This window comes from Scyliorhinus torazame, chromosome 15 (genome assembly GCF_047496885.1).
Source record: "Scyliorhinus torazame isolate Kashiwa2021f chromosome 15, sScyTor2.1, whole genome shotgun sequence".
Taxonomy (NCBI): Eukaryota; Metazoa; Chordata; class Chondrichthyes; order Carcharhiniformes; family Scyliorhinidae; genus Scyliorhinus; species Scyliorhinus torazame.
The window spans coordinates 92857375-92882553 of record NC_092721.1 but is presented as its reverse complement, the minus strand read 5'-3'; the positions used below and the strand labels follow the sequence as shown (position 1 = coordinate 92882553).

Sequence of the window (25179 nt, the reverse complement as noted above, 5' to 3'; positions counted from 1 at the left end):
TCAACCGATAAGTCTAGCGCCATATCCCATTCATACAGGGGCATTTGTCAGCATCTGTAGATGTCTGTTACGCTCCTCCTTGTCTGAGGAGATCCTGTGGATACGAAGGGCTTGTCCATAGGGGATGGCTTCTTTAATATGTTTGGGGTGGAAGCTGGAGAGGTGGAGCATCATGAGGTTAACTGTGGGCTTGCGAGCGGGGGGTCTAGCGGGGGGGGGGGGGGGGGGGGAGGGGGGAATTACTGGGTTGCTGCTGCTGGGGAAAGGGGGGAGTGGGTACGGGAAAGGATGGGCGGGGGGGCACCGTCTGGGAGAAATACAGCTGCGTGGGAACTGGGCGAGAAGCTGGAAAAAGATGATGGCTAACCGGCAAGGGGGGGGGGGTGGGAAGCCCCCCAACTCGGCTGATCACGTGGAACGTGAGGGGCTTAACGGGCCGATAAAGAGGGCACGAGTACTCGCACACCTTAAGAAACTTAAAGCAGATGTGGTCATGTTACAGGAAACGCACCTGAAACTGATAGATCAGGTTAGGTTGCGCAAAGGATGGGTAGGGCAGGTGTTCCATTCGGGGCTGGATGCGAAAAACAGGGGGGTGGCTATATTAGTGGGGAAGCGGGTAATGTTCGAGGCAAAGACTATAGTGGCGGATAACGGGGGCAGATACGTGATGGTGAGTGGCAAATTACAGGGAGAGATGGTGGTGTTGGTAAACGTGTATGCCCCGAATTGGGACGATGCCAATTTTATGAGGCGAATGCTAGGACGCATCCCAGACCTAGAGACCGGAAAGCTGATAATGGGGGGAGACTTTAACACGGTGTTGGAACCAAGGCTGGATAGGTCGAAGTCCAGGACTGGTAGGAGGCCGGCAGCAGCCAAGGTGCTTAAGGATTTTATGGAGCAGATGGGAGGGGTGGACCCGTGGAGATTCAGTAGACCTAGGAGTAAGGAGTTCTCGTTTTTCTCCTATGTCCATAAAGTCTATTCACGCATAGACTTTTTTGTGTTGGGTAGGGCATTGATCCCGAGGGTGAGGGGAACGGAATATACGGCTATAGCCATTTCGGATCATGCCCCACACTGGGTAGACTTGGAGATAGGGGAGGAAACAAGAGGGCGTCCACCCTGGAGAATGGACATGGGACTAATGGCGGATGAGGGGGTGTGCTTAAGGGTGAGGGGATGCATTGAAAAGTACTTGGAACTCAATGATAATGGGGAGGTTCAGGTGGGAGTGGTCTGGGAGGCGTTGAAGGCGGTGGTTAGGGGGGAGCTGATATCAATAAGGACACATAAAGGGAAGCAGGAGAGTAAGGAACGGGAGCGGTTGTTGCAAGAACTTTTGAGGGTGGACAGACAGTATGCGGAAGCACCGGAGGAGGGACTGTATAGGGAAAGGCAAAGGCTGCATGTGGAATTTGACTTGCTGACCACAGGCACTGCAGAGGCACAATGGAGGAAGGCACAGGGTGTACAGTATGAATATGGAGAGAAGGCGAGCAGATTGCTGGCACACCAATTGAGGAAAAGGGGAGCAGCGAGGGAAATAGGGGGGGTGAGAGACGAAGATGGAGAGACGGAGCGGGGAGCAGAGAGAGTGAATGAAGTGTTTAAGACATTTTATAAAAAATTGTATGAAGCTCAACCCCCGGATGGGAGGGAGAGAATGATGGAGTTTTTGGATCGGCTGGAAATTCCCAAGGTGGAAGAGCAGGAAAGGATGGGATTGGGAGCACAGATCACGGTAGAAGAAGTGGTGAAAGGAATTAGGAACATGCAGACGGGAAAGGCCCCGGGACCGGACGGATTCCCAGTTGAATTTTACAGAAAATATTTGGACTTGCTCGCCCCGCTACTGACGAGGACCTTTAACGAGGCAAAGGAAAGGGGCAACAAAGGAAAGGGTCAGAAGCAACGATATCGCTTCTTTTAAAGAAGGAAAAGGATCCGCTACAATGCGGGTCCTACAGACCAATCTCCCTCCTCAATGTAGATGCCAAGGTATTGGCCAAGGTAATGGCAATGAGAATAGAGGAATGTGTCCCGGGGGTGGTTCATGAGGACCAAACTGGGTTTGTGAAGGGGAGACAGTTGAACACGAACATACGGAGGTTGCTAGGGGTAATGATGATGGCCCCACCAGAGGGTGAAACGGAGATAGTAGTGGCGACGGATGCCGAGAAAGCATTTGATAGAGTGGAGTGGGATTATCTGTGGGAGGTGTTGAGGAGATTTGGGTTCGGTGGAGGGGTATGTTAGATGGGTGCAGCTGTTGTATAGGGCCCCAGTGGCGAGTGTGGTCACGAATGGACGGGGATCGGCATATTTTCGGCTCCATAGAGGGACAAGGCAGGGATGTCCTCTGTCCCCATTACTGTTTGCACTGGCGATTGAGCCCCTGGCGATAGCGCTGAGAGGTTCCAAGGGATGGAGGGGAATACTTAGGGGAGGAGAAGAACACCGGGTATCTTTATATGCGGATGATCTGCTACTATATGTGGCGGATCCAGCGGAGGGGATGCCAGAAATAATGCGGATACTTGGGGAGTTTGGGGATTTTTCAGGGTATAAATTGAACATGGGGAAGAGTGAGCTGTTTGTGGTGCATCCAGGGGAGCAGAGTAGAGAAATAGAAGACCTACCGTTGAGGAAGGTAACAAGAGACTTTCGTTACCTGGGGATCCAGATAGCTAAGAATTGGGGCACATTGCACAGGCTAAATTTGACGCGGTTGGTGGAACAGATGGAGGAAGATTTCAAGAGATGGGATATGGTAGCATTGTCAATGGCAGGGAGGGTGCAGGCGGTTAAGATGGTGGTCCTCCCGAGATTCCTCTTTGTGTTTCAGTGTCTCCCGGTGGTGATCACGAAGGCTTTTTTCAAAAGGATAGAAAAGAGTATCATGGGTTTTGTTTGGGCCGGGAAGACTCCGAGAGTGAGGAAGGGATTCTTACAGCGTAGTAGGGATAGGGGGGGGCTGGCACTACTGAGCCTAAGTGAGTCTTATTGGGCCGCTAATATTTCAATGGTGAGTAAGTGGATGGGAGAGGAGGAAGGAGCGGCGTGGAAGAGATTAGAGAGGGCGTCCTGTAGGGGGACCAGCCTGCAGGCTATGGTGACAGCCCCATTGCCGTTCTCACCAAGGAACTATACCACGAGTCCGGTGGTGGTAGCTACACTGAAGATTTGGGGACAGTGGAGACGACATAGGGGAAAGACCGGAGCACTGGGGGGGTCCCCGATAAGAAACAACCATAGGTTTGCCCCGGGGGGAATGGATGGGGGATATGGAATGTGGCAAAGAGCAGGTATAACGCAATTGAAAGATCTATTTGTGGATGGGAAGTTTGCGAGTCTGGGAGCGCTGACCGAGAAATATGGGTTGCCCCAAGGGAATGCATTCAGGTACATGCAATTGAGGGCTTTTGCGAGGCAACAGGTGAGGGAATTCCCGCAGCCCCCGACACAAGAGGTGCAGGACAGAGTCATCTCAAAGAAATGGGTGGGGGACGGTAAGGTGTCGGATATATATAGGGAAATGAGAGACGAAGGGGAGACTATGATGGACGAACTAAAAGGGAAATGGGAAGAAGTGCTAGGGGAGGAGATTGAGGAGGGGATGTGGGCAGATGCCCTAAACAGGGTAAACTCGTCGTCCTCGTGCGCCAGGCTAAGCCTGATTCAGTTTAAGGTATTACACAGGGCACATATGACTGGAACACGGATCAGTAAATTTTTGGGGGTGGAGGATAGGTGTGCGAAGTGCTCGAGAAGCCCAGCGAATCATACCCATATGTTTTGGTCATGCCCGGCACTACAGGGGTTTTGGATGGGGGTGACAAAGGTGCTTTCGAAAGTAGTAGGAGTCCGGGTCGAACCAAGCTGGGGGTTGGCTATATTTGGGGTTGCACAAGAGCCGGGAGTGCAGGAGGCGAAAGAGGCCGATGTTTTGGCCTTTGCATCCCTAGTAGCCCGGCGCAGAATATTGCTAATGTGGAAAGAAGCCAAGCCCCCGGGGGTGGAGACCTGGATAAATGATATGGCGGGGTTCATAAAGTTAGAGCGGATTAAGTTCGTCCTAAGGGGGTCGGCTCAAGGGTTTACTAGGCGGTGGCAACCGTTCGTCGAATATCTTGCGGAAAGATAGATAGGGGAGAACAAAGAAGGCAGCAGCAGCGGCCCAGGACTTGGGGGGGGGGGGGGGGGGAGGGATGGGGGGGGATGGGGGGGTGGGTGGCCTGAGACAAGGCAGTTGCCAATTAGGGCTAGTTTTTATTTTTTGTTATTTAATATTTATTTATTTGTTGTTGTTTTTGTTTAAATTTTAAAAGGTCATTATTATCTGTATTGTTACAATGTTGTGTAAAGGATGCACAATGTACTGTGTTGGTTGACCAAAAATTTTCAATAAAATATTATTTTAAAAAAAAACTGTGGGCTTGCGGTAAAGCGAAGTGCTGAGGTGACCGTCCTTGATGGAGATGAGTGTGTACAAGAATGCAACCGATTTTGGAGAGTAGTCCATGTTGAGTCTTATGGAGGGATGGAACTTATTGATGTCATCGTGTAGTCGTTCCAGTGATTCTTCGCCGTGGGTTCAAAGGAAAAAAATGTAATCGATGTATCTGGTGTATAACGTCGGTTGAAGGTCCTGTGCGGTGAGGAGGTCCTGTTCAAACTTGTGCATGAAGATGTTGGCATATAGAGGTGTGAATTTGGTCCCCATGGCTGTTCCGTGCGTCTGGATGAAGAACTTGTTGTCGAAGGTGAAGACGTTATGTTCCAGAATGAAGCGGATGAGTTGCAGGATTGCGTCTGGAGATTGGCAGTTGTCAGTGTTGCATACTGAGGCTGTTGCAGCAATACCGTCATTATGGGGGATGCTGGTGTACAGTGCCAAGACGTCCATTGTGACGAGGAATGTTCCTGGTTGAACTGGTCCATGGGTGCTGAGTTTCTGTAAGAAGTCCATCGTATCGCGATAGCTGGGCATTCCTTGTACGAAGGGTTTCAAGATGCCCTTGATGTAGCCAGAGAGGTTCTCACACAGGGTCCCATTTCCTGCTCCTGTATTTTTGGGAGGCATTAGAGATCTCCAACGCGGGGAGTACGTGGGATGAGCGCACGTAGGGTGCTATGAAGGTCTGTATCCAAGGTCTTGATCAGTCTGTTGAGTTGGAGGGTGTGTTCCTTGGGCGGATCTGCAGGTAACTGTCTGTAGTGTTCCTGGTTGTTGAGTTGTTGGTACACATCCTTGCAGTAGTCCGTTCTGGTCAATATGATGGTGGCCCCTCCTTTGTCTGCTGGTTTGATGACGATGTTGCGGTTGGTCTAGAGAGCGCGGATGGCGTTGCGTTGTGCTTGGGTGACATTCGGGGATGTCTTGTGAATGCGACTGAAGAATCTGGCATTGATGCGACTCCTGGCGGCTTGAGCATACATGTCCAGTCTAGGGCAGCGGCCTTCCGGAGGAGTCAAATTCGACTCTTTCCTCTTCGGTTGCCGCACCGCAGATCTTGCGGTCTGCTGTTCCGGGTCATTGGTTGTCTTATTGGGTTCGCTGTCGGCCTCTTGTGGTCTGTGGAAGAACTCCCGGAGCCTCATTCGCCTGATGAATTCCTCCGTGTCTGCCGCGAGACTGATGGGGTCCATGTTGGTTGTGGTGCAGAAATTGAGCCCTCTGCTGAGGACTTCCATTTCGTCTGGTTGAAGGATGTAGTCCGACAAGTTGACAATAGATTTCCCTGTATTGTCAACTTGGCTATTGTGGGAATTAGCAGCCACAGGAGGGTGCCTTCTGTAGCTCTGTTTCGCAGTGCTACAGATATGAATTGTATGTCCCTAGTGTTCATCCAGTGCAAATAGCAGTGGAGGTTATGTTTACCTCTTATGCATAGAATAAACATAAAACCTCCCATATGTGCACATGCATACATTGCCCAGATGGGTCCATCCCAAGAAAATTGCAAAGAGGTGTGTGTGTGTGTGTGTGTGTGTGAGAGTGGCAACCTGCCCATTCCAGCTCTGCCTGTCTCTGATCTGGTGAACAATCACTTGTTTGGGGTGCCACGGTGGCAAAGTGGTTAGCACCGCTGCGTCACAGCGCCAGGGACCCAGGTTCAATTCCGACCCTGGATGACTGTGTGGAGTTTGCACTTTCTCCCCGTGTCTGCATGGGTTTCCTCTGGGTGCTCCGCTTTCTTCCCACAGTCCAAAGATGCGCAGGTTAGCTGGACTGGCCATGCTCAATTGCCCCTTAATATCCAAAATGTTAGGTGGGGTTGCGGAACGAGAGTGGGCCTAGGTAGGGTTTTAGAGGGTTGGTATAGACCTTTTAGAGGGTTGGTATAGACTCGATGTGCCGAATGGCCTCCTTCTACACTGTAGGGATTCTGTGAGGGTCGTAAAGCAAAGCCTAACCTTGCATCTCTGAAACTACTTGAAGAGGTTGACTCGATAGATTGCTAATTTGAAGTGCCATGTTATTGCTCAATAATGTTGTGTTTCTAGTCCATGAACTGCACTTTGCCTTATGTTATTTTATAGCTTTGATTGTTCATAACTTTTACATTTTCTAAATTTAAGTAATTGATTTTATGAATACACAAGCTGAGTGTTTGTTTTAGTGATCTGGCTGATATGAATGTAGTTATTTCCTTCACATTTTTTATGGTAAATTGCCACTTGAAACTTTACAGAGAAAGATAATAGATTGCTTTTTTTCCAATTATTGCCTGAGCATTCTTCTAGAGTATAGTTAATGGTATTTCAGTGCATTTATTCCTCTCTTTGCAGATAGAAGATAATCAAGTGAAGGAGTTGCAGAATGCTTACGTGGCCTCTGTCAATAAATTGGCGTATGATAATAAACAATTACAGAAGGACTTGGTTAAACTAAGGGCAGAGCTGGAAATTTCTTCCAAGGCTAGCCAGGAAAAGTATGAGGCAGCTCTTCGCCATACACAACAGGTTGTGGCAGAGATGAAGGGACATGAAGACAGGTAATGTGGATGTTTCTATGGTTTTATTATGGAGTGCTGAATCTTTGAGAACTCAATTTACTTTCTGACACTGAAGCTGACATGTTCTCTTGTTCATCAACAAAATTACTTTTTTGCATTTTGCAATGCTCACTGTAGCAGAAATTTACCTAGTGACAAGAGTGATTTCTTATTGGTGGTCTTATTTGGGAAATGCAGAAACATTTCACATTGTTTTGACCTTAAATGTGGAAGAGTATTTGTCATTCACAGAAAGAACTAGGGGATACTATTCTATGGTGAAATACAACATGAGGAAAACAAATTCACGCGATATGGGGTTAGGATAAGGAATTTAGATAATTATCCGCAGAAAGAAATTACAGGGCTATGAAGAAAGGCTGGGGAGTATGACCAGATGAGTTGATTTTGCAAAGAGCCAGCACCGACACGTTAGGATGAGTAACTTCCTCCTGTGCTGTTACCATTCTAAGATTAAGAAAAGTCAGAGTGGGGTTAAGGTGAAGAATTAAAATGACAGGCATTTAAAAGCTCAGGGTGACACTTGTGGACTGATCAGAGGTATTCCCCAAAGTGGTCACACGGTCTGCATTTGGCCTCCCCAATGTAGAGGAGATCTAGACACATTCAGCAGAATTCTCCTTTCCTGAGACTAAGTGTTGACACCAGCGCAGGATTTGTGGACTTCTACGTCAGCAAAACTGGCGTTGCACCTGGACCGATTCAGCTACTGTTAAGTGGCTAGCACCAGTGCCACGTGGAACACAATTGATCCAAGGAGAAACGGTGCCGGATTCGCCGGGTCCAAAATTGACACTCAGGAGACTGACAAGCTGCAGCCGCATATACACGCTTCACTCACAATGCACACCATCCCAGCCAACAACTTGGCAGCGAGGACAGCAGTGCCAAGATTCACTGATGCCAACCTGTAGATCCTCCTGGACACTGTGAAGGGGAGGCGGATGACCCTGTACCCTGTCCGGGAAGGAGGCTGTCAGCCACTGCCGTTCCCCGTGCCTGAGCGCAGGTGGCAAAGGTGGTCGGCGCTGTGAGCAACACCATCCGGACCGGCCAGCAGTGTTGGGAACAACTGCACGGCCTCCTCAGGGCTGCCAGGGTGAGTAGGCAGCACTAACCCACGTCCAACACAACCGTAACCCGCCTCCCCCACACCCGGAAAGTGCCCGAACCCCCACCCTGCACCACATGGCAGACCCATACCGGCTGGCATGGTCAGGTACCCAGGTCACTGAGGCCACCAGCTACCCACCCCTGAGCTGCATCTGCCGGACTGTCTAACACTGTTGTTTTCTGTTTTCCCCCCTCCCCCCAGGAGAAGTCCGCTCATAACCGCTGAGAGCGGGAGAAAACTGGAGAGGGACCGCCGGTCCTGTGGCCTCTCAGTGTGGCAGAACAGACTGCCCTGGACGTGGTTGGCGGCCCGAAGGAAAGGGAGGTCGCCGGGTTGGAGGTCGGCCGCAGGCAAGGAAGTGAGCCCCTGCTGAGTTGCCTTTCCCCGTGATACGTGTGTCAACCCAACCCCCACACCACCCTCACCACCCCACTGTGGTAAACACCACTAGTGATATATTGTATGTATTACGGCATTGCCCGTATATTACAGGTACGATGGTAAATCCCTGCCTGCTGGCTCCTCCCATCAGGTGGTGTATAAAAGTGTATGCTCTCCTGCGCTGCTTCCACTCTGGTTCCAGCTGCGGGAGGCACAACATCTTGTGCAATAAAGCCTTCGATTGTTTCACCATTCTCATCTCGTGGTAATTGACGGTACATCAATTTATTGCACAAGATTTTAAAAGATGGGTCTCCTAATCAAGCCTGATCTCCTGCAGCTGAGCCCTCACGCAGCCAACCCCATGTCTACCTTCGACCACTGGCTAGCCAGCTTCGTAGGCTACCTCAGAGCAGCCACTGAAGAACCCTCGGACCCACAGAAGCTCCAAGTCCTCTACTCACGGGTGAGCCCTGAAATTTTCCCCCTCATCCGGGATGCGCCCACCTACTCAGAAGCGATGAAGCTCCTAAAGGGACATTACGTTGAACCGGTGAATCAAGTGTACGCCAGGCACCGCCTGGCCACAAGACAGCAACTCCCCGGGGAGACTCTGGATGATTTCTTGCGGGCCCTACAGATCTTCGATAGAAACTGTGACCGCCAGGCAGTTTCGGCAGTCCAACACACCAAACTATTAATTAGAGACGCTTATGCCACGGGCATGAAGTCTACGCAAGTCTGCCAGCGACTATTGGAAGGGGGTACGCGCGATCTTGCGGAGACTAGGCAGCTTGCTAATTCATTAGAAGTGGCCTCCAGTAACCTGGAGTCCTACACCCCGACCACGCGGCACCCTCGTGGGCATCGTGGGCCCCACCAGTTGCCGATTCCAGCTCACTGCAAGCCTGCACCGCGCGGCAGCCAGCCAACTCAGGGGGCCCCAAGTGTTATTTTTGCGGACAAAGCAAACACCCAAGGCAGCGCTGCCGATGAGGAGCACGACCTGCAATGGTTGTGGGAAGAAAGGACACTTCGTTTCTGTTTGCCAGGCTTGGTCAGTTGCCACTGTTTCCAGGCCCAGCGTGCGATCCAGGGGCGCCGCCATCTTCCCCACCGCAAGCCACGTGTGGCCCGTGGGCACCGCCATCTTTGATGCCGCCCGCCATGTGCGCCCCGTGGGTGCCGCCATCTTCGGCACCATTTTGGACCGCATCTCAGGACCCCTGCTTGTCTGGCCGTTCGCCGTTCGCTGCCTACTGCTACCTCCGCCACTGCTGACCATGCCGGGACCTCCCAGCATCTTCCGCAGCTCGCCTCCATCACCCTGGATCAGTCTCGGTCCCGCAACCTCCCGACCGCTACGACGACGGTGAAGATCAATGGGCACGAGATGACCTGCCTCATTGACTCCGGGAGCAGAGAGAGTTTCATCCACCCCGCTACAGTAAGGCGCTGCTCCCTCCCGGTACACCCAGTCACCCAGAAAATCTCCCTGGCCTCCGGATCCCATTCCATTGAAATCCGGGGGTACTATATCGCGACCCTCACCGTCCAGGGCGTAGAGTTCAGCAACTTCCGGCTCTACGTCCTCCCCCACCTCTGCGCTGCCCTGTTGCTCGGCCTGGATTTTCAATGCCATCGCCAAAGCCTTACTTTGAAATTCGGAGGACCCCTACCCCCCTCAACATCTGCGGCCTCATGACCCTTAAGGTCGACCCACCTTCACTGTTTGCGAACCTCACCCCGGACTGCAAACCCGTCGCCACTAGGAGCAGACGGTACAGTGCCCAGGACAGGACCTTCATCAGGTCGGAGGTCCAACGGCTTCTGCGGGAGGGGATCATTGAGGCCAGCAACAGTCCCTGGAGAGCTCAAGTAGTAGTAGTGAAGACTGGGGAGAAGGATGGTCATTGACTACAGCCAGACCATCAACCGGTACATGCAGCTCGACGCGTACCCCCTCCCACGCATATCTGACATGGTCAATCAGATTGCGCAGTATTGAGTCTTCTCCATAGTTGACTTGAAATCTGCCTTCCACCAGCTCCCCATCCGCCCGGAGGACCGCCAATACACTGTATTCGAAGCAGATGGCCGCCTCTATCACTTCCTCAGAGTTCCCTTCGGCGTCACCAATGGGGTCTCGGTCTTCCAGCGAGAGATGGCCCGAATGGTTGACCAGTACGGGCTGCGGGCCACCTTCCCGTACCTGGATAATGTCACCATCTGCGGCCACGATCAGCAGGACCATGACGCAAACCTCCAAAAATTCCTCCATACCGCCAAATTCCTTAACCTCATATACAATAAGGAGAAATGCGTGTTCCGCACCAACCGCTTAGCCATCCTTGGCTACGTAGTGGAAAATGGAGTCCTAGGGCCCGACCACGACCACATACGCCCCCTCCTGGAACTCCCTCTCCCCCACTGCCCCAAGGCCCTGAAACGATGCCTGGCTTTTTTCTCATCAAGTCCACAGTTTTTCCTCTGACACCTGAGGCCCGCCAGGCCTTCAACCACATCAAGGCGGACATCGCCAAGGCCACGATGCACGCGGTCGACTAGTCCCTCCCCTTTCAGGTGGAGAGCAATGCATCGGACGTGGCTCTGGCCACCACCCTCAACCAGGCGGGCAGACCCGTGGCCTTCTTTTCCCGCACCCTCCATGCCTCCGAAATTCGGCACTCCTCTGTCGAAAAGGAGGCCCAAGCCATTGTGGAAGCTGTGCGACATTGGAGGCATTACCTGGCCGGCAGGAGATTCACTCTCCTCACTGACCAACGGTCGGTTGCCTTCATGTTTAATAATATACAGTGGGGCAAGATCAAAAATGACAAGATCTTGAGGTGGAGGATCGAGCTCTCCACCTATAATTATGAGATCTCGTATCACCCGGGGAAGCTCAACGAGCCCCCTGATGCCCTATCCCGCGGTACATGTGCCAGCGCAGAAGTGGACCGACTCCGGGCTCTCCGCTAAGACCTCTGCCACCTGGGGTTCACCCGGTTCTTCCATTTTGTCAAGGCCCGCAACGTGCCCTACTCCATTGAGGAGGTCAGGACCGTCACCAGAGACTGCCAAGTCTGCGCAGAGTGCAAGCCGCACTTCTGGCCAGATAGAGCGCACCTGGTGAAGGCCTTCCGCCCCTTTGAACGCCTCAACGTGGACTTCAGAGGGCCCCTCCCCTCCACCGACTGCAACTTGTACTTCCTTAACAATTGACGAGTACTCCCGGTTCCCTTTCGCCATCCCGTGCCCCGACATGACTTCTGCCACAGTAATCAAAGCCCTGCACAGCATCTTCACTCTGTTCAGTTTCCCCACTTACATTCACAGCGATCGGGGATCCTCTTTCATGAGCGATGAGCTGCGTCAGTTCCTGCTCAGCAAGGGCATTGCCTTGAGCAGGAAGACCAGCTACAACCCCGGGGAAATGGACAGGTGGAGAGGGAGAACGGGACGGTCTGGAAGGTCGTCCTTCTGGCTCTGCGGTCTAAACATCTCCTGGTCTCCCGCTGGCAGGAGGCCCTGACACTCTCCACTCCATCCGGTCGCTCCTCTGCACTGCCACTAATGCGACCCCTCACAAACGTGTGTTTGCCTTCCCCAGGAAGTCCACCTCCGGGGTCTCGCTCCCAACATGGTTGACAGTTCCTGGACCCGTCCTCCTCAGGAAGCATGTGCGGAGCCATAAATCGGACCCCTTGGTCAAAAGGGTCCACCTCCTACATGCAAACCCGCAGTACGCCTACGTGGTACACCCCGACGGGCTCCAGGACACAGTCTCCCTCCGGGACCTGGAACCCGCTGGGTCCCCACCCACGACCTGACACCGCTCCCCCCCACACCCCTCGGTTGCCTCATTCACCCCTGCGCCACTGACCCTCCCTCCAGCGAACCTCACCGCAGCCCCCATCCCAGCAGGATCCGTCCTCCCACTGGATTCACTCAGGGGTGACGAAGACGAGGACAACACGCTTCTGGAGTCACAGATGACCACGTCGGTGCCCACATCACCACCAGGACTGAGGCGATTGCAGCGGAGGGTCAAAGCCCCCCACAGACTTAATTTGTAATGTTTTTGTCACCCCCGCCGGATTTTCTTTTAACAGGGGGTGAATGTGGTAAACACCACTAGTGATATATTGTATGTATTACGGCACTGCTTTCCCCAGCAGGCGGCGTATAAAAGTGTGTGCTCTCCTGCGCTGCTTCCATTCTGGTTCCAGCTGCGGGAGGCACAACATCTTGTGCAATAAAGCCTCGATTGTTTCACCATTCTCGTCTCATGGTAATTGACGGTACATCATCCCCACACCACTCTCACCCTCACTCCCACACCACCATCACCCCCACCACCCCGGCCCGCTGTCTAATCATGCATCTTGTATTGTATCTTGCAGAACCTGCTGGTGATGAGGTGGGTCCATCCGATGTCCCCCGCCCCCAGTCAGTGCTACAGCCGGAGCCCACCACCACCACCATGAGCCTAGCACTGATTACAAAAGCAGCCTTGACGGCAGCCCTCGGCCTGACACTCAGGACACGCCAGAGCAGTTGTCTCCAACACTCTCCACCATCTCAGAGACACTCACCTCGGTTGGGCATGTTAGTGAAGAGGCTCTTGGGACAATATCTGCTGCACACCACACAGCTGTTCCCGTACAGCAGGTGGCGGTAGGAACACTCGAAGGGGCGGACGGTCGGAGGGAGGGCCGACCCCAGGAACTAGCTGCCGTCCAGATGGGTTTTGGGCTCCTGGAATGGAGACCCCCATCGATTGTGGAGATGCAGATGCAGAGCCAGCGACTGCATGACCGGTTGTCAGCATGCATCCAGCACCTGCAGGTGCAGGTGGAGGAGTCCAACCGCGTGCAGGAACAGGAGGTGGTGCCAAGCAGGCCAACACCGCATGGGTGGCATCCGCTGTGGAGGCATTGGGGGTGTGGGTTGCAGCTATGGCTCAGCATGTCCAAGGCCTGGGGCATTCTGTGCAGGTGCTGACCGAGGCCCAGTACAGGGTTGCCGCCTCACGGGCAGCCATGCGCGAGAGCCACCTGGAAATTGCAGCGGCGCTCCTGAGCATGGTCCAGTCACAGCGGGCCATGGCTGAGAATGTCGGCAGCATTGCCCAGGTGCTGGCCGACGTGACGCAGACACAGAGGAAGGTGGCCCAGTCCCAGAGGGAGATGGTGCAGTCACTTGCTGATGTGATACAGAATCAGAAGATGGTGGCACAGTCAATGGGTAATGTGGCGTCGTCCCAGCTGGCAATGGTCCACTCCTCCTGCTCCATGCCTGCGAGCACGCAGACCCTTGTCGAGACGACAGCGGGCCTCCAAGATTGGCAACGCCAGGTTGCGGGGGAACCTCAGGGGATAGCTCCGCTCGCACTCCTATGGAGTAGCCCAGGGGACACCAGGCAGAGGAGGTGATGGAACCCGTGCTGATGAGTCCCGCAGAGGATGGATGTCCGAGGGGGAGTTGTGAGGGTATGGTGCTGGTGGTGGGATGCAGTGTCCATTCCCCTGGCCAGGTTCCCTGTCGGTAAACCTGGAGACGATCAGTGCGTCCCGTGCGCGTTGGCCCTGGCGCGCAAGTCATGCGGTCTCCAGCGATTACATACAGTACAACGCAGTGGGCAAAGATTAGCTCCAAAGAAATTGTTCCAAGAGCCTGGTTCTGAAGAGCAAAATGTTCACTGACCATGGGTTTCTAAGGTAACACTAAACACACATTGATTATTAGTTTACCTTAGCCCTATAGCACTTGTACTGTCAGCATTCATAATATTCCTCAAGCACCACTCCATTCACTGCAGCAAACTTCATTCCACTTCTTTCTGTCGCTCCTGACACACGTTGCACCTGCTTTCTAAGCCATAGGTCAGCAGTATTCATTTACACTGACATGAACATGCTCAAAACATCTCACTTTGCAAACATGAACACCCTTCCTCCACCTTCCCCCTTGCAATTGAAGCTACCTCCCAAATAAAAGAGCAGAAAACCATTGGAAGAGTCCCGGCATTCAGACATGCCTTGCTTCCTCTGGAAGACACTGCCATGGATATTACGGGAAGTGAAGAGGCTGGAGGAGAAGTCCTGTAGGGTTTATAGTTATTTAATTTTCCCTTTTTCATGAAATCTCACCATTGCACACAATGCATGACACAGGGCTGTTGCTTGTGTTTTTCTCAGCCTCTCTGCTACCTGTGATTAACTGGTAATCGTTATCCTTCACTTCTCTTCCAGATCCTGAAACTGAGGATAGCACAGCGAAATCAGTGCAAGAAGAGGAACTGACATGGCTCTCCTTGTATTCATGTTGTGTGTCTGTATCCAATTTCCTGACAGAGACATGGGCCAGGCATTCAGGGGATAGCCCTAGTCCGCAAGTAGCCTGTCTCAGGAGAAAAGAGGGGTATTGATGATTGACACTTGATGAGGCGGAAGTCTCCGTTGGCTGATCATAGAATTTACAGTACAGAAGGAGGCCATTCGGCCCATCAAGTCTACACCGGCTTTTGGAAAGAGCACCCTACTTAGGCCCACACCTCCACCGTATCCCCATAACTCAGTAACCCAACCTAACCTTTTGGACACTAAGGGGAAATTTAGCATGGCCAGTCCACCTAACCTGCACATCTTTGGACTGTGGGAGGAAACTGGAGCACCTGGAAGAAACCCACGCAGACACGGGGAGAAAGTGCAAACTCCGCACAGACAGTCACCCGAGGCCAGAATTGAATCCGGGTTCTTCGAGCTGTGAGGCAGCAGTACTAACCACTGTGCCGCCATGGCATATGCAGGAGATGCAGACTGGGATTGCCCCAGGTCCAGATGGGTTCTCAGTGGAATTTTATGAAAAGTTTTGGGGGGACCTGGGGCTACTGTTGGTAACGGTGTATATGAGGCAAGGGAGAACTTCCCCCCCCCCCCCCCGACATTGTCGCAGGCTTCCATCTCCCTGATATTGAAAAAGGACAAGGATCCGGGGCAGTGTGGGTCGTACCGCGCGATATCGTTACTGAATGTAAACGGCGAGCTGTTGCCGAAGTGCTGGCCTCGCGAATCGAGACTACGTCCCGGGGGTAATAGGCGAGGACCAAATGGGTTTTGTGAAGGGGAGGCAGTTTATTAATTATGTAATTATGATGCCTTCGGAGGGGCAGGAGATGGACGCAGTGGCGGCAATGGATGTGGAGAAGGCATTTGATCGACTGGAGTGGGAGTACTTGTGGGAGGTGTTGGGGCGGTTTGAGTTCGGGCAGGGGTTTGCAGACTGGGTCAGGTTGCTTATAAGGTGCCGGTCGCAAGTGTGCGGACGAACCGAGTGAGTTTGGGATATTTTGGACTGCATCGGGGCCAAGGCAGGGGGGTCCGCTCTCCCCATTGCTCTTTGCTTTGGCGATAGAGCCGCTGGCAATGGCACTTAGGGCATCGAGGGAGTGGAGAGGGATTGTGCGGGGGGGGGGGGGGGGGGGGGGGGCGTGGCAAGCAAAGGGTCTCACTGTATGTTGAGACGACCTGCTGCAATATATTTCAGACCCATTGGGCGGTAATGGGGACATTATAGGGACTTTGGAGGGATTTATCCGGTTCTCCGGGTGCAAGTTAAATATGGGAAAGTGCGAGGTGCTCCCAATTGAGACGAGAGGGCAGGAGATGAGATTAAGGGAGCTGCCATTCAAGGTGGTGATGCGCAATCAATTACTCTCAAGACAAGGTGAGGCATAACTAATAGGCTTTAATCTGCTAGAACTCTTCCCCAGCAGCTTTGATACAGAAAGTGAAGGCTGCTGGGACGGCATTGGTTCTTATACTCCGCCTCTCAGGGCGGAGCTATGTACATCAGCCAATGGTAGACTCCTGGGTCTAACCAATGGTCATCCACCTCTCAGGTACCGCAATACCTGGTATTACCACAGGTGGTGGGGGCGAGTTTTGGATACTTGGGCATCCAGGTGACTGGGGCTGGGCAGAGCTGCATATGCTGAACCTAACGCGGTTGGTGGAGCAGATGAAGGGGGACTTGAAGAATTGGGATATGCTGCCCCTGCCACTGGCAGGATAGGTGCAGACAGTAAAAATTTCGGTTCATGTTTCAGAACCTCCCAATCTTTGTCCCAAAGTCGTTCTTCAAAAGGATTAATGTGCTGATCTCTGGGTTTGTGTCGGTGGGGAGGACCCTACGGTTTAGGAGGGCTTTACTAGAATGGGGGCAAGGAGATGGGGAGGGGCTGGCGTTACTGCACATGATGAATTACTACTGGGTGGCGAACATCGCCATGGTTAGGAAATGGGTCTTGGGGGAGGGATCGGATGGAGGCGGCATTGTGTAGGGGAACGAGTTAAAGGGCTTTGTTGTGAGCACCTCTGCCGTTCTTGCTGGCGAAGCCCTCCGTGAGGCTAGTGGTGGTGTCGGTCCTAAAGGTGTGGTGGCAGTGGGCATTTGGAACTGGTGGGTGCCTCGGTGTGGGCGCCGATTTGCCAGAAGTTTGCGCTGGAGGGTTGGATGCAAGGTTTCGTGGGTGGCGCCGACTGGGAAGAGGGCGATTTGGTGACCTGTTTATAGGCGGCAAATTGGAGGACCTGGAGGAAGAGTTCGAGCTGCCCAGGGGTAATGGTTTCAGGTACCTGCACATTCAGGATTTTGTAAAGAGAGTGGTGCCATCCTTTCCTAGGCATTCGTCTCTGGGGTTGCAAGATAAGGTACTGTTGAGGGATGAGATAGGAGAGGGGACGGTGTCCGAGGTCTACAAGGAGTCGGACGCTTTTGGAACTTTCAAGCGGTTATTGGATAGGCACATGGAGCACTCCAGAATGACAGGAATGGGATAGCTTGATCTTAGTTTTGGACAATCCTCGGCACAACATCGAGGGCCTGTTCTGTGCTGTACTGTTCTATGTTAAACCTGTGCCTTTAACTGTCATAGGGCATCGTACCCACGAATCAGAAGAGTAATTTTGGGCGACATGAATTAAAACCATGTGGTAGAAGAAGAAGAAGGAAAAAGGCGGGCAGGCTCCATCAGAACTTTGGACACCTTAATACTTAGGCGGTGTCTCTTTCTCATCATCTGGACACCTCGTAAAAGCATTACCGAAATGAGACTCAGTATCTGAATCATCACCACCTCCCGGTTGTCAGACTCGTGTCTGCCGTTTCTGTGCCTTGGCCAGGTGGGCCGTCGGATGGTCCGAATCACCGTGCCTTACCAGTCTGCAAGAGTTGTCACGGTGCCAAAGAGGGCTTGTTTGTTGTGAGGCGTAGGGGTGGTGGGAGTGAAGGGCAAGTTACTGTGGTCGGGCGGTGGCTGGGGGAGGGCATATAGGGGGGTCAAAGATATCTAAGTCGTGGTTCCGGGGGCTGGGGTGACTGGTGGCAGAGAGATCGCGCCAGTGTTCAGGGATAGTAATCAAATTCGGGAGGCTCTCGCTGTTGTCGGAGACAAGTGCAAGGTGAAAGTCTGTACCGGTGGGCGGAGACAAGTTCAGGTCTGTGGGCGTAGACAAGGGATAAATGCCGGCATGGCTGAGGGAAGGTTGGCATAGGGGTCGGACTAGGTTGTCGATGGGTGGGGCATAATTGTCTCCTATTGCCAGAGAGATGTGGTGGGAGTCGCTACATTGTGATCCGTTGACTTTGAGTTGGTTGATGTGGAACCAACCAATTTTACCGTTGGGGTATGTTATCTTGTACACGGAGGGGCTCACTTTGTCTGAAATGGAGTAGGGTCCTGCAAATTTGGGGGAGAGGAAAGAACTGGGATTGTAAGGTGAAACCATTACTTTCTGACCGACTGTGTACTCTCCGGGGTGGATGGTTTTGTCAAAGCAAGCTTTACTCTGCTTCTTTCTAGCGCCTAATCGGACAGCTGCAGCGAGTTGTGCCGCTTTAATGTTATCTGTAACTTGTTGGACTGCTTTTTCGTGGGTGAGGGCAGTTACTGTAGGGTTTGCCAGATCGAGGCCCAATAAATATTCAATACCCTTAATGGCCCGTCCGGTCATGAGAGTGTGTGTGTGTGTGTGTGTGTGGGGGGGGGGGGGGTGAAACCTGTGGAACTGGAAACGGTGTTCCGAATAAACATGAGAGCAAATGGGAGGACCGTGTCCCACGTGATATTGTTGTTGCACCATCTTCCTAATGGTCGCCTTTAAAGTTCGATTCATTCTCTCGACAATGCCACTGGATTGGGGGTGATATGCCATATGGAATTTCTGCCTGATCCCAAAAATTGTTAAAACATTTTGCATGACTGCCGGTGAAGTGGGAACCTTGGCCTGACTCAATGCTGCAGGGGAGACCCCAGCGTGTGAATATCTGTTGGGTCAAAATCTTAGCGGTGCTCAGGGAGTCCAGTAATAATAGCTTCATTGAGAATTTAGAGGCAGTTTTGCCAACATTTCGGGTTGGGGGCAGTGTCAAGGGAAATGCCAATTCGGGGGAACCACAGATTTAAGCCAGGGAGGTGGGATGGAAATTTTCAGAAATGGGAGGAGAAGGGGATTAAGACACTGAAAAATTTGTTTCTTAGGGGTCGGTTTGCAGGATTGAAGGAGCTGGAAGCGAAGTATGGGCTGGAGCAAGGGGAAATGTTTAGATACATGCAGGTTCGAGATTTTGCCAGAAAGGAGATTCAGAACTTCCCAGAGGAGCCGGCCTCCATAGCTGGAGGAGGTGCTGACGACTGGAGAAGGGGGTAGTGTCAGCGGTTTATGGAGCTATTTTGGAGGAGGAGAGGGCACCACGGGAAGGGATCAAAGCAAAGTGGGAGGAAGAGTTGGGGAGGATATGGAGGAGGGGTTCTGGTGTGAGGTGCTCCGGAGAGTGAATGCCTCCACCTCATGCGCGAGGTTGGGGCTGATACAGCTGAAGGTATACAGAGCACACCTCACGAGGGCGAAGATGAGCCGATTCTTTGAAGGAGTAGCAGATGTGTGTGAACGTTGCGGGGGGGGCGGCTAATCACGTTCATATGTTTTGGTCCTGTCCAAAGCTAGAGGATTACTGGAAGGAGGTTTTTAATGTAATTTCTAAAGTGGTGCATGTGAAACTGGACCCGGGCCCCCGGGAGGTCCTATTCGGGGTGTCGGACCAGCCAGGGTTGGAAACGGGTGCGGAGGCAGATGTTGTAGCCTTCGCCTCGTTGATCGCCCAAAGGCGGATCCTGATGGGTTTGAGAGCAACCTCTTCACCCTGTGCCCTGGCGTGGCAGGGGGATCTGTTGGAATTCTTGACTCTTGAGAAGGTTAAGTTTGAACTGAGGGGAAGGATAGAAGGTTCTACAATTCATGGGCATTATTCATTCTGCACTTTCAAGAACTGGATAACATCAAACATTAGTCGGGGGGGGGGGGTGAGTGGGAGAGTTGGGGGGAGGGGGGTGATGGGTGTTAATGGTGACTATGGGTGATTCCTGATTCCTTTTTGTCATTTGTTTATGTGAACATGCGGGCGAATGTTTGGGGTTCGGTGGGAGGATGGGATCGTTGTTATTGATATGGGGATTGACATATTTGTTACTGATTATTGTTTATTGTTGGTAGGTGTAAATTTGGGAGAAAATGGAGGAGAATAAATAATTTTTTTAAAAATCTTAGCGATGGCCTTTGCTGTGTTTGTCCGTGAGGGAAATGCTTCTACCCATTCAGTAAAGGTGTTGATTACAACCAGCATGTACTTGAAACCGTTTCTGCAAGGAGGAAGGGGGCCAATGTAATCGATTTGCAATTTTGTCCATGGGCCATTCACAGGTCGGGTGTAATTGTCCTTTCTTTGAGTTACATTCAGGATTGTTCTGAGCACAGATAAGGCAATTCTCGCCATAATGGGTTACATCGCTTTTTAAATCGGGCCACCAACACAAAGGTCTTAAATGGGCAATGGTATTGTCTATCCCCTGATGTCCGTGTCCGTCATGATATTGGTAAATGAGCTGGTTTCTGTCCTGGGTGGGGACCACATAAATTCCGTTTTTAAAACTATGCCGTCCTGTACAGTCAGTGCGTCCTTCCATTTATCATAGGGGGCTGGGAAGGTGCCGTCTAAAACCTGTTTGAGGGTGTCGTCTGCTTTTTGGGCTTGAGATAGATCCTCAATATTGGTTTGGGAAACCTGGACTGAGTGTATCGGTTCGCGTTCGTATGGCTGCCAGAAGTGACCATGGTGTGATCCTGCTTTGGCTAAGGTGTCTGCCTTTACATTACCGGGTGGGGAGGAGCGATGATGGCTTCTTACTTTAATGATACCATATGTGCGATCTGAGGCTGTCTTGAGAATGTGCTTTAACAACGGGGCAGAGGGTAGGGGTTTTCCATCGGCTGAAACATAACCTCGAGATTCCCACGGGGGCAGGAATTCTGTTAAACTGTTGCACACATACAGGCTGTCAGAGTGCATGCCTGCGAGAGTTGGAAAAGAGTCGGGGTGCTGAATTACATCGGCTACGGCTGCGAGTTCTGCTGCTTGTGAACCTAGGTGGCTGGGCAATTTTAAAGAGATCTCTTCGAGTGGGCGTCCCTGCGCATCTTCTACGTAAATTCCACAACCAGTAATTCTAACTCCATTTTCGATGGTGGAAGAACCGTCTACATAATTTTTTTAAGTATTCCCTGTGGTTTGGGAATCCTGTGTCTTCCTGCTCGTGGGTGTAATGACTTTGGGATAAAGGGTCCTGTGTGGTGTTGGGCTGCTATGATCTGGCACTCATGTGGGGTCCCTGCATATTGGAGATTATCGGCCAGAAATGTGTGGGTCTTGGTGCGTTTTACCGTAATGTCTCTGCCTTGTAACAGTAGTGTCCAGCGAGCTGCTCTGATTTGGCTGACTGAACCGTCCTTTAATCTACCGTCTGGTAATAGTTGCGTGGGGGTGTGCTCGGTCAAGATCGTGACTCGGTTGAGGCCTGTGATATACGCAAAGTACTGTACTGCCCAAAAGACTGCAAGCAAGTGCCATTCGCAGGCTGAGAATTCTTGCTCTACGGATCTAATACTCTTGAGGCATAGGCTACGGGTTCTAAGTGATCGTGTCGTTCTTGCAGGAGTACTGCTGATAGGGTTTGGTCAGTGGTTGCTACTTCTATGACATAGGGCAAGTCTGGGTCTGGAACTTGTAAAGCGGGGGCTGTGCCTAGGGCACGTTTTAAATCGTCAATGGCATCTGTGTGCTGCGGAAGCCATTCCCATGGGGCGTTCTTTTTAAGGAGCTCTGAGAGTGGTGCTGCTTTGGTGGCAAAAACCATCTATATAATTTCTGCAATATCCTACCAAACCTAGGAATGACCGGAGTGCAGTGACATTTTGGGGCAGGGGCAATTTAACGATGGATTCGATCCATTTTTGCTCAATTTCTCTCTTCCCGTGGGTGATGATGGTGCCTAAATAAAGAACCTTTCCCTTTCAAATCTGGGCCTTTTTGGGGTTTACCTTACATCCGATTGATTGCAGTAGGCCTAGTGAAAGATCTCTACGAGTTCCTCTTTTGTGTCCGTTTACAAGAGCAGATCGTCTACATATTGTATTAGGCATTCGGGTCGGGAAAATTTAGAAAGTCCCTTGGCCAATTGTCGGTGGAAAATGGAGGGGGAGTTATGGAATCTTGTAGGAGGCATGTCCATGTGTACTGCTGCCCTTGAAATGTAAATGCGAATTTATACTGGCAGGCCCTGTCTAAGGGATGGACCAAAGCCATTGCTGATGTCCAGCACTGTGAAATACTTTGCCTGTACTCCCTGTTTGAGCATGGTTGCGGGACTTGTGGCAACAGTGGGGGCTGCTAAAGGGGTTACCTTATTAAGTTCTCGGTAGTCGATCGTTAGTCGCCATGACCCATCGGGCTTTTTTACGGACCAAATTGTGCTTTATTTGTGGGAGCTACGGGTCGAATACCTCCTTGGTCGAATAAACTGTTAATAACCTTCGAAATCTCACCCTCGGCTTGCTGTGGGAAACCGTATTGCCTTTGCGGCTTTCGATCAGGACCTGAATTCTTCACTGTACCTGGGATCTTCCCACAGTCGTGTTTGTGTTGGGCGAACGAAGCTTTGTGTTTTATGAGGACCTCTCTAATCATCTGGTCTGCACCACTAATTGTTTGCGGATTAAGCTAATAGTCCCTTCCTGAGCAAATCCTGTTTTCATAATCCCCTACTGTGAGTGTAGCGGGAGTCTTAGCTGTTTTAGCTATTCGCCATACACATTTGCTTACTGGTTCAAACGAAAGGTTATGGGAGCTCATAAAATCAATGCCTAAGATGTGCTCTGCAGTTTGGGATAAGTCAACTAAAACAACAGGGTATTTGGTGCTAATGTTCCCTATCTGAATGGGTACGGGAGCTATGATATATCCTTGTTGCATGTGGCCTGTGAATCAACTCAGGGTGATGGTGGCTGTAGTGGGCCATTTGTCCTGTTGAAACATGGTGGAGGAGTTTAAAGTGGTGCGGGATCCTCCTGTGTCCCAAAGAAAATAGACTGCATGTCCCCGGACTGTGCCTGTAACTACTGGTCTGCCTGATTTGTCCCAGCGTGTGTCACAGACCCAAGTTGGGGAGTCCGAACACCGTCAATCTAGGGAGTTAAACGCTGAGTCATCTGAACGGGCGCTAACATTATGCATGGGCCTAACATTGTTCCTAGGTGGGGGGTTTGGTTGTTGGTATCGTTGATGGTTCGGGGGGTTTTGTCGGCAATCGTGGGTGCAATGTCCTACGTGGCCACAATTGTAACAACCTTGTGGTGCCTGTGCTCTGGGGTGCTGATCCTCGTGTCTACTCTCGTTTATTCATGGTTGGTCCTGGCTAGTCCTAACTGGGTGCATGTTTGCTTCTACGTCGTCCTGATCTGTCTGTCGGTGTAGGGTTTGTTCCCATGCTCTAGAAAGTAATTTCAATACCCAAACCTCATTGTGTGTGTGGTCTGCAGGGTCGTAGTTTACACAAGCCTTTTGACCTGCGTCTGTGGCATGCAAGACTAAGGTGCGGGACCATTTAGTGGTGTCTTCCTCATTTAGGTGTGCGCGGTTCAATTGTCCATAGACTGCCATGAAATGAATCCATAGACGACCAGCAAACGTGGTCGGATGCTCTCCCTTCTTTTGCCTGCAGTGATTTAAACCCTCGACTGGATCTCCTTTGTTATACCCGATGGCATCTAATATGGCTGTTTTCATTTCCTGTAGGGTTCCTCCTGCTACATTTTGGGGTTCTTGCAAAGCTGACCTTACGGACTGGCTAAGGCTCATAACTATTAGCTTTACTTCCTTCCTCTCATCTAGGCCGTACATAACCTTTTGTTGGCGCACCTCCTCAAAGAAGCTGTGCGGGTCTGCGGTGGGCTGGAATGGAATAATTTTCGTGCAAGCGTCTCTTAATTGGGTTATGGGTAGTGGGGTGATGTAAACGAAATCAGGCTCCTCCTGATCCGTTGACCTGTGTTCTGTGGTAACCGGATTCATGGGGGTCGAATTGTGAGTGGGGATGTGTGCTGCCTGTGCAGTCGGTGGTGCGGGTGCTTTTCTTTTTGGGTGTGGGGTGTTCGATTTTGATTTCCCGTGTCCTCTATGTATTTTTGGGCGCTTTTGTTTAACTCTTGCCAATCGGGAGCATCTTCCTCATCTAAATCCTGCCCGAAAGTGTACCTGAAGCCATTCTGTACTGAGAGTAGCGACTGTAACTTTTCTATCTTCTGTCGGCATTCAGCATGGTCAACGGTACTCTGCCTCTGTTCCTTAGTGGAGTTGTGGAGCGCTCTCAAAGCTGCTTTTAAATCTGCGCATTTGTTAGTTAGCTGGGCGACCTGTTGTTCTGTCTCCTCTCTTACCAGGACTGCACGCTGTGTATCTTGGTAGGCTTTATCATACTGGGTCTGGAAGCTACTAAGGTGAACTAGGCAAGATTGATGGGCGCGTTTTACATCGGCCATTTCCTTATCCTTAGCTGCTAACTGTTCCCAGAGTTGCTCAATTATCTTCTCGCTTTCGTTACTGTTTCCCTCGTTCTTTTCTTCCTTCTCAATTAACTGCCTACGGACCGTCTTCACGACCTCCTCTGTGCCTCGCAACTGTGCCAAACAGGACACTATTGCCATTGGCTTTCTGACTTTCCCTACATTTTTTTTGTGGACCTCGCTTAGATTCTCCCACCAAGTCTGTCCTATCTTTCTTGGACCTGACTCATCATTAGCAAAAAATTCGACCAAAGGGGCCATCCTTTCCTCTTTAAATATTTCCTCAACTCTTCCTCTCATATGGGGTATTGCTCTGCTCTGTTGGTCGCTGCGACCTCGGGTTCCAATGGATTCATCAATCTTTCCATTGCTTTAGTGGCCATTACTTCTCTTATCTCTTTCTCTACTTTTAATTTGGGACAGGGGAATAAGGCGGCGATTTGAACAGCGGGTATGGCTTAAGCTATTTCTGTCTCACAATCCCTCGATAGTTGTACACAATTCTAATGAGTTTACCTTACTCTTCCTGTTAGGTACGCATGCGGGTTAGTACACACTTCCAAAATTTGGTTATTTGGTCGATATGGGACTTGCACTTGTGGTTCTTTCTCTTTCTCGCAATTGGATTCAAAGTTTGTGGGTTCTCTTGGAGTGACAAAGTCACTTCTGATCGAGTCCCGTCAGAGTCGCCAATAATGTT

General features: G+C 51.4%; 1 protein-coding gene across 1 annotated transcript in view; it reads left to right on the top strand.

Annotated features, from left to right (window-relative positions):
* LOC140391417 (centrosomal protein of 63 kDa-like) overlaps positions 1 to 25179 on the top strand; it is a 112832-nt gene that overhangs the window by 22437 nt on the left and 65216 nt on the right. The window contains exon 3 of the mRNA XM_072475950.1: positions 6799 to 7004. Coding sequence (XP_072332051.1) covers positions 6799 to 7004 — 206 coding nt within the window. The remainder of the gene's footprint in view (positions 1 to 6798; positions 7005 to 25179) is intronic.